The sequence below is a fragment of the Coenobita brevimanus genome, chromosome 112 (assembly GCF_032717465.1).
Source record: "Coenobita brevimanus isolate Jiangsu-jjx chromosome 112, ASM3271746v2, whole genome shotgun sequence".
NCBI lineage: Eukaryota > Metazoa > Arthropoda > Malacostraca > Decapoda > Coenobitidae > Coenobita > Coenobita brevimanus.
Window position 1 is genome coordinate 1,082,501 of NC_137065.1, and position 10,000 is coordinate 1,092,500.

Consider the following 10,000-nt stretch of genomic DNA (forward strand, 5'->3'; position numbering starts at 1 on the left):
TATCTATCTACCTATCTATCTGGCTGTCTGGCGGTCTGTCTCTGCCTATCTATCTATCTCCATCTTTTTACGTTTGTCTGTTGCCTGATGCTGCATCTTGTAAGAGGTGCTCTAGACGAATATCCTTCCCACCTATTGAAAGTACTTACCGACCTTTCTACCTGCCTAGCCCCGTGCCCATTTACCTACTACCCACCTACTTAATCTACCCACCAACCTGCCTGCCTGCCTGCCTACCTACCAATTTACCTGATAATCTCCATGCCTACTTACCCACTTTCCTACTTACGCACCTACTATCCTCCCTCCTTCACTGCATACCTACCTACCTACCTACCTAAATACCAACTTACCTTCTTACCTCCCTCTCTACCTACGTACCTTCTTACCTATCCACCCACCCACTTACAAAAATTTTTTTTTCTCTCTCTCTCTCTCTCTCTCTCTCTCTCTCCTGTTCAGTTCGTGATATTGCCGGCGTTTAGGTTAACCCTTGAAGATGAATAGATAGATAGACAGATAGATAGATTGATGGATAGAAAGACGGATGGATGGATAGATGTATTAATAGATTTATACTAGAGAGAGAGAGAGTGAGAGAGAGAGAGAATTGTGTGTGTGTGTGTGTGTGTGTGTGTGTGTGTGTGTGTGTGTGTGTGTGTGTGTGCTTTCAGATACCTAACATCTTTTCACCATCCCATTTAAATAATAATAATAATAATAATAATAAAAAGATAGGATGATGGTCATCATGATAATGATGATGATGATGACTGGCTTTAATCTTCCCTCCCATAAATCTTAAGGGCGAAATTTGTGTTCCAATCAAGGCCTTTATCAGCCTAAGCATCCCACATTTATGGTCCCGTCCAAGGTTAATGAGTGTGTGTGTGTGTGTGTGTGTGTGTGTGTGTGTGTGTGTGTGTGTGTGTTATTGTGTGTCTAGACTTTGACCTTGAGAGAGAGAGAGAGAATTTCCTCTTCTTTTTTCATCCCTTCCTCCTTTTCATTCATTTTTTTTTCCTCTCCCTCCTCGTTATTCATCACCCACTCTCTTCCTTCTTCCTATCTTCCTTCCCTCCCTCCTTCCATTTTTCCATCCTTCCTTCCTTCCTTCCTTCCATCCTTTCATCCTCATGTATCCTTCCTCTTCAGATAAATTCTTCCTCTTCCTTCTTATCTTTCTCCCATCCTCCTCTTTTCCTTCTCCCTTCCTCCCATATCTTTCCTCCCTGATCCTTCCTCCATCCCTTTCCTCTCTCAATCCCCTCTTTCTCTCCGGATCCTGTTTTCCCTCCGCTCTCAAATCCCGCTCCTAAATCCCTCCCTCTCCTCCTCCTCCTCCTCCTCCTGCTTCTTCTCTTCCCCTTCCTCTTCCTCCTCCTCCTCCTCCTCCTGCTTCTTCTCTTCCCCTTCCTCTTCCTCCTCCTCCTCCTCCTCCTCCTGCTTCTTCTCTTCCCCTTCCTCTTCTTCCTCCTCCTCCTCCTCCTCCTCCTCCTCCTCCTATCCTTGTCTCTATCTCACTGAGTAGTTAACATAAATCTTCCTAATAAGAAACAGTTTCGAAAGGATTAACAGGTCTTTGCCCTCTCTCTCTCTCTCTCTCTCTCTCTCTCTCTCTCTCTCTCTCTCTCTCTCTCTCTCTCTCTCTCATAAACCACCTCACATCATTATTTTATCTTCACTATTCTTTCTTCATCCTTCTCTCTTTCTTCCCTTCTTAGTGTTATAGTGTATATTTCTCTCTCTCTCTCTCTCTCTCTCTCTCTCTCTCTCTCTCTCTCTCTCATTTTCTTTCTTCTTCCCTTCGTCTTATCCCTTGCTTCCCTCCTTCCCTCTTCCTCTTTCACTCGTAACACTCCTCACATCATTATTTCTCTTATCTTTCTTCCTTCCATTGTTAGTGTCAGTGTTTCTCTCTCTCTCTCTCTCTCTCTCTCTCTCTCTCCCTCTCTCTCTCTCTCTCTCTCTCTCTCTCTCTCAGCATCAACGCACCACTTCCTCTCGTGTCTGTCTGTCTCCCCACAAACTCCTTTTCCTCAGTAACTTATTTTTCCGCCTCGTAGTTTGGATTTCAAGCACACTACTCATCGTTCTAGTGGATATGGTGCCCAGAGTGAAGCAACAGGCATTGGTGGTGATGTCAGCGTGAGGATAGCCGTACTTGGCAACTCTTCGGATGACTCGCCGTGATGCCAATTTAAAAGCATAGAACCACGAAACGGATTCTTTTAATAGTATAAATATAACTAAACTCATTACTGACTCGCTATTTGATACGGTGGTTCATTCGAGGCAGACATAGGAGTGTTTAAAGCGAGATTAGAGTGATGGTGGATAGCAGTGAGAGATTTGAGACAGGCGTGCGCTCGTCACGTGACTGCGGTGGTGCCACATGTACAAGCACGTAACCAAGTTCGGTACTGTCTTCGTGTAATAACCTGAATGTCAGTGAATTTCGTTGATTTTATATATACAGTTAGCGTAGTAGTGTATGCCAGTTAGTTGTGTTTAATTAGGCAACTTGGGAGGGGTTTAGGATGACATGAAGCGAGATAAGATATGACAACGCTGTGCCTGGCTGCTCTCTCTCTCCCCATCACACCCCCTCTCACTTATGTCGCGCTGGTGGCTTAGTGAAGATGATGTGGTGGCGAATTTCCTTCCGTTTCCGCTTCATTTCCTTCCCCCTACGAACGCGAAGGGGGTAAGATGGCGTCCTTAAGGGTTCTGGATTGTGAAGATGGTGACGAACTGACGGGATGGAAGGTGAGTTGAGTTATTTAGATTGCAATGAACGTTGTAAATGACCACGTGGTTTAAGAGTTGGTATTCCTGCGTTTACCTTCTCCCTCATCCTTTCCCTCACCTTACCCGCCATCTCTCCCTTCCCTCACCTTTCTCCCCATCTCTCCCTTCCTTCACCTTTCCCTCCATCTCTTCCTTTCCTTCACCTTTCCCTCCATCTCTCCCTTCCCTCACCTTTCCCTCCATCTCTCCCTTTCCTTCACCTTTCCCTCCATCTCTCCCTTCCCTCACCTTACCCGCCATCTCTCCCTTCCTTCACCTTTCCCTCCATCTCTCCCTTTCCTTCACCTTTCCCTCCATCTCTCCTTTTCCCTCACCTTTCCCTCCATCTCTCCCTTTCCTTCACCTTTCCCTCCATCTCTCCCTTTCCTTCACCTTTCCCTCCATCTCTCCCTTTCCTTCACCTTTCCCTTCATCTCTCCCTTTCCTTCACCTTTCTCTCCATCTCTCCCTTTCCTTCACCTTATCCGCCATCTCTCCCTTTCCCTCACCTTTCCCTCCATCTCTCCCTTTCCTTCACCTTATCCGCCATCTCTCCCTTTCCTTCACCTTTCCCTCCATCTCTCCCTTTCCTTCACTTCCCTCCATCTCTCCCTTTCCTTCACTTCCCTCCATCTCTCCCTTTCCCTCACCTTTCCCTCCATCTCTCCCTTTCCCCTCACCTCTCCCTCCATCTCTCCCTTTCATCGTCCTTCTCTCCCTTCCGTCAGTCCCTCACCTCCTCCATGGCCACTCCTTTGAAGGGCGTGAACACCTTCCTCCCTTGCTTCTCTCCCTCCCTCCCTCCTCATCCTTGTTTCGCCCTTCTCTCCCTTCCTCCCTTGCTTCTCCCAGCCATCCTCTCCCTATCAAACCTCTTCCCTCCCTTTCTGTTCCTCCTTCCCTCCCTCTCTCCTCTTTCTTCCTCTCCCTTCCCTCTCCCTTCCTCTTTCTGTGCCTTACCTCAGTGCGTGTGCTCGCAGTTCCTTGCTCTGCTTCACCTCCTCCATGGGCAGGCCGCGGAAGGGCGTGAACACCTCCTGCACGTCGGGGTGGGTCTCAAACAGCCTGTAGGAGAGGGAGAGAGAGAGGGATGTGAGAGAGGGGTGGGAGAATGAGTGGTTGTGGGAGAGGGAGAGAGAGGGATGTGAGAGAGGGGTGGGAGAATGAGTGGTTGTGGGAGAGGAATGTGAGAGGGGTGGGAGAATGAGGGGTTGTGGGAGAGGGAGAGAGAGGGGTGGGAGAATGAGTGGTTGTGGGAGAGGGATGTGAGAGAGGGGTGGGAGAATGAGGGGTTGTGGGAGAGGGAGAGAGAGGGGTGAAAGAATGAGTGGTTGTGGGAGAGGGATGTGAGAGAGGGGTGAAAGAATGAGTGGTTGTGGGAGAGGGAGAGAGAGGGGTGAAAGAATGAGTGGTTGTGGGAGAGGGATGTGAGAGAGGGGTGAAAGAATGAGTGGTTGTGGGAGAGGGAGGGGTTTGAGGGGGCGATGGGTGACTGTGTGAGAGGGAAGGGTGTGAGAAAGAATGTTAGGTGCTGTTATAATAGGCAGGTAGGTAGGTAGATGCGAGTGGGTAAGTAGGGCTGTGTGAGAGGGATACTGTAAGGATGAGTAAGAGATGCTCTTATAGTAAGTAGGAAAGGTAGGTAGGCAGGTAGGTATGTGTGTGAGAGGGGGGGGTGAGAATGAGTGATAGATGCTGCCATAGACGCATCATTGTTAAAGATAGATCGATAGATAGATGGTAAAGATACAGGTGTGTTAGAGAGAGAGGTTGAGAATGTGGGGATAGATATAGTTTAGATAGATAGATAGAAAGGAGGGTAGTTTACTTAGTAGAGGCAGAGCTGTCCCTCCACTGATCCCGCTGACGTTAGCTGCCGGAAATGAGAGAGAGAGAGAGAGAGAGGGAGAGAGAGACCTTAAGTTGGAGCCTAAAGTTACTCATGGGAAAGAATCGATAACTTTAATTCAGTATTTTAAGTGCCAAGGTCAAGGATGATGATGATGATGATGATGATGATGATTATGATGATAGTGATGATGATGTGGTGATGTAGTGATGGTCTACTTTGTCTTTTACTCCATTCACTCCCCTCGTCAATTGTTTTTCTTGTTTTGTTTTTTTTCCTTTTGTCTTCCCTTCTCCCCTTCCCCTCTCTTTCCTTCCTTTGTCTTTCTTTCTTCCTTTTCCCTAGCTTCTCTCCTTTCTTCTCTCCTTTCCTCTCCTCTTTTCGCTTCTCTCTTTCCTTCTCTTTCTCTCTCTCTCTCTCTCTCTCTCTCTCTCTCTCTCTTTCTCTCTCTCATTTTTTTACCTCCTTACCTTCCCTCCTTTTCCTCTCTTTCCCCACCTATCGATCCTCCCTCCATATCTTTCCAGTACTACTCCTCCCCTCCCCTCCCCTCCCTTCCTTTCCCTTACTCAACCTTTCCTTCTCTCCTACTCAGTCCTTCTTATTCCACCCTATCCCCCATTCCTTCCCTTTCCCTTACCCTGTTCTCCTTCCCATGCCCTAGTCTCCTCCCTTCCTCCTCTTCTTTCCTACCCTACCCTTCCATACCCAGCCTTGCCCTACCGTATCTTTTCTTCCCCTCCCATCTTCTCTCCATTCTACCCTGCCTTACCTTTCCTTGCCTTCCCTTCCCTCTCCATCTTCCCTATCCTACCTTAACTTTCCTTCCCTTTCCCTCCCTCCCCATCTTCTCTCCATTCTACCCTGCCTTCCCTTCCTCTCCCAATCTTCTCTACTCTCCCCTACCTTAACTTTCCTCCCCTTCCTTTCCCTCCGCATTTTCTCTCTCTACCCTACCTTAACTTTCTTTCCCTTCCCTTCCCTTCCCTTCCCCTCGCATTTTCTCTCAACTCTAGCTTACCCGACCCAACCTTCTTCCTAATCTACCCTCCCTCCCCCTTCTCCCCTCCTTCCCCTCACACACACACACACACACACACACACACACACACGAGGGGAGAGGGGTGGGAAGGCTTTGACACTAATTAATTGCAAGACTGCTGAAGACTTGGTGGTTGGGTGGAGAGAGAGAGAGAGAGAGAGGGAGAGAGAGAGAGAGAGAGAGAGGAAAAGAGTGACAGTACACAGAAAAAGGAGTGAATGAATGGAGTGAAGAGTTACGAGAGAGACAGACAGAACAGGGATGAAGGAAGGGAAGGAGTAGGTGAGAGAGAGAGAGAGAGAGAGAGAGAGAGAGAGAGAGTAGGAAAAGTGAGAAAAATGGAAGGGAGAAAAGAGATGCATTTATATACAGACAGAGAGACAGACAAATCCATACGGTCATACAAACACACACACACACACACACACACACACACACACACACACACACACACACACACACACACACACAAATCCATACGGTCATACAAACAGAGACACACACACAAACCAATATAATATGAACATAGCCAGGGCCGGTGGGAGCTTTTTAATGAATAAATAAAAATTCCCCTCTCTCTCTCTCTCTCTCTCTCTCTCTCTCTCTCCAGAAATACCCTCGTCCCGTCCGAATATTTCTAGTACGTGTTCATTTTTTATTTTTTTTCGACTTAAAAAAAAAAATGGCTATCACTCTCTTTTGTGATAGAAAATGGGGAGCTGCGTTTCCCTTGCTGGGTAATTTAATAATCTATCTATCTATCTATTGCCAGACGCCTCAATCCCGTTTGGGGTGGCCACAAACAAATCGCCTCCAAGTCGCCCTGTCCCCCGCCATTTCACTGCCCTGCTCCCAACTCACACCCCCCTCTCTCATATACCTCTCCACCCCATCATTATTATCATCATTAGTATCATCGTCAACAATATCATCATCATCATCATCATCATCTGTAATCCTCGTCCTTCTCCTCCTCCTATCATCACCATATCATCATCATCATCATCACCACGATCATCATCATCATTATTATTAGTCATCATCATCTCTTCTCCTCCTCCTCATCATCATCATCATTATCCTCTTAGCCTCAGTCATCATCATCAACAACAACAATTACATCATCATCATCATCATCCTCTCCCCCCTCCTCCTCCTCATCATCATCATCATCACCACCACCACCACCATCATCATCATCAACAACAGCAACTACATCATCATCATTATCGTCATCCTCTTCCTCCTCCATGTCATCATCATCATCATCATCATCATCATCATCATCATCATCATCACATTCCCAATAAATGTTCATACAGTTTTCTTATGCATGAACCCCATTACTCCAACATATCTGACATTTCCATTCCCCATTTCATTCCCCCATTACTCCCCATCGCCTCATTCCCCATTTCCCAATATGCCTCAACTATATCCCCAAACTCCATTGCATTTAACCCATATATCCCCATCATTCTCCACCCATTTCAGTTCTCATTACCCTACTTACCCATTCCCCATTCTTCTCATTTCAGTCTACAGTCCTAACCTCATTTCCTAGCCAGCTTCCTTCATTCCCTCATTCATTTCCCGATTCCCCACCATTTTCCCTTCCCCACCCATTCATTTCCACCCCGTCATTTCCTCATAGGCTCATTTCTCAGTGTCCTTAGTCCGTACATTCCCCATACTCATTGCCACCCCATTGCTTTCATTCCCCACCCATTTCCCCCTCCATTCCCCACCCATTTTCTCCCATTCCCCACCCATCCCCACCCATTTGCCCTCGATTCCTCACCCACTCCCACCCCATTCCCCTTCATTCTCCAGCCATTTTTCCCCATTCCTTACCCATTTCCCCATCTCATTACCACCCCATTCCCCACCCATTCCTCCACCCATTTTCCCCACCATTCCCCAACCATTTCCCAAACTTACCCATTTGTCCTATCACTTTACCACCCCATTTCCCCACCCATTTCCCACCCCATTTCCCACCCATTGTATTGGTATATGCGGAATGGGTGAAAGAAATCGCTGGAATTTAAATGGAGTGGGAAATATTGAAGAGTCGAGAGTGTAATTGTAGGTAACTGAGGCTTTTATGGCGAGAGAGAGAGACAGACAGACAGACAACAGAGAGAGAGAGAGAGAGAGAGAGAGAGAGAGAGGAGGTGGGGATATGAAGGAGAGTGATACGTTGTGGAAAGAGGTTGCTGAGCGGGGATGGATAGGTAGATAGATAGATAGATGGATGGATGGATAGTAGGTGGATACAGATAGATAGATAGATGGATGGATAGTAGGTAGATACGGATAGATAGAAAAAGGTAGGTAGGTGTTTCTTCATCCTCCTACCTCAGTCTGTCACCCAGCCTGACCTACCACAACTACCACCATCCCTACCACAACTACCACCATCCTTGCCACAACTACCACCATCCCTACCACGACTACCACCATTCCTGCCACAACTACCAACATTCCTGCCACAACCACCACCATCCCTACCACAACTACCACCATCCTCAACTACCACCAATCCTACCACAACTGCCACCATCCCTACCACGACTACCACCATCCCTACCACGACTACCACCATCCCTGCCACAACTACCACCATCCCTACCACAACTACCACCATCCTCACCACAACTACCACCATTCCTACCACAACTATCACTATCCCTACCACAACTACCACCATCCCTACCACAACTACCACCATTCCTACCACAACTACCACCATCCTTAACTACCACCATCCTTGCCACAACTACCACCATCCTTGCCACAACTACCACCATCCCTACCACAACTACCACAATCCCTACCACAACTACCACCATCCCTACCACAACTACCACCATCCCTACCACAACTACCACCATCCCTACCACAACTACCACCATTCTTACCACAACTACCACAACTACCACCATCCCTACCACAACTACCACCATCCAGCCTTACTGCCCTCCTGGTCGTCCAGTACCAGAACTGCCTCCATTAAGATGAAGTTTGCTGCATTAATACCAGAGGTGTGGTTAATTAGGTCATTAGTCTCATTACCACACCACACCAGACAACCACCACACCTACCACCATACCACGCAAGACCATTACCACACCACACAACCACCACACCTACCACCATACCACACAACACCATTACCACACCACACAACCACCACATCTACCACCATACCACACAACACCATTACCACACCACACAACCACCACACCTACCACCATACCACACAACACCAGCACCTCTTTATGATGTGTAGTCATTAACAACACACACACACACACACACACACACAAGGAAGAGTGGAGGGTGTAATGTATTTGTGTTCTCCTTCGTGCGTTGTTAATTTGCCTCCGTGACTGATGACCAGATGCGTTGGCTAATATTGAAGGTTATTAACCATGTTTGGTGGGTACACATGCCTGTATACACACGCCTAGACACACACATGCTTAGATACACACTCCTAGACACACATACATCCATGCATACGTACATACATACTCATGCATGCATTCGGTACATACACATACCATATATATACACATACCGTACATAAATATACACACACACACACACACACACACACACATTTCCCGCTCGCTCTTTGCTTACAGTTTGGAGAGAGAGAGAGAGAGAGAGAGAGAGAGAGAGAGAGAGAGAGAGAGAGATATTGCTTACACTTCAAGAGCGAAATCCCTTCTAAAAATAGTGATAGGAAGTTTGGAAGAGAAGATGGAAGGATTGCTGAGAGAGAGAGAGAGAGTCCCCCAGCCTCTCTGTAGGTCTCCCCATCTCATAACCACTTCATCTCTTCTTATCCCAAACAACAACAACAACAACTACTGCTACTACAACAACTACAACTACTGCTGTTACTGTAGTTATTTTTTTTTAATCTTTATTACAACATTTACTCTGGCTGTCACTGCTTCTTTACCACCTTTATTTATGTCCTTTTGTTGTTCTTAGTCTCCTTTATCACTGTTATCACCTCCATCTTTAATAAATATCTCCTTTACTATATTGAAGAGGTTAAGGACTAGGAGTGTATAGGTAGATTTGGTGTCCTAACTCTACCCACACCTAGCCATATCTATCCATATCTATCTATGTGTCTTATCAGTCTGTCAGTCGTCTATCTATTTCTGTCTGTCTGTGTGCCTGTGCCTGTGTATCTATCAATGTCTGTTTACAATTATCCATCTGTAACTATCCATCCATCTATCAGTTTATATAAAAATTCACGCAGCATACCTATGGATTTATATCTATCTATTGC

At 46.7% G+C, this 10,000-nt stretch overlaps 1 protein-coding gene across 1 annotated transcript in view; it reads right to left on the bottom strand.

Annotated features, from left to right (window-relative positions):
* glob1 (globin 1) overlaps positions 1 to 10,000 on the bottom strand; it is an 82,001-nt gene that overhangs the window by 38,383 nt on the left and 33,618 nt on the right. The window contains exon 2 of the mRNA XM_080286614.1: positions 3,751 to 3,855. Within this exon, the coding sequence (XP_080142740.1) occupies positions 3,751 to 3,855 (105 nt within the window). The remainder of the gene's footprint in view (positions 1 to 3,750; positions 3,856 to 10,000) is intronic.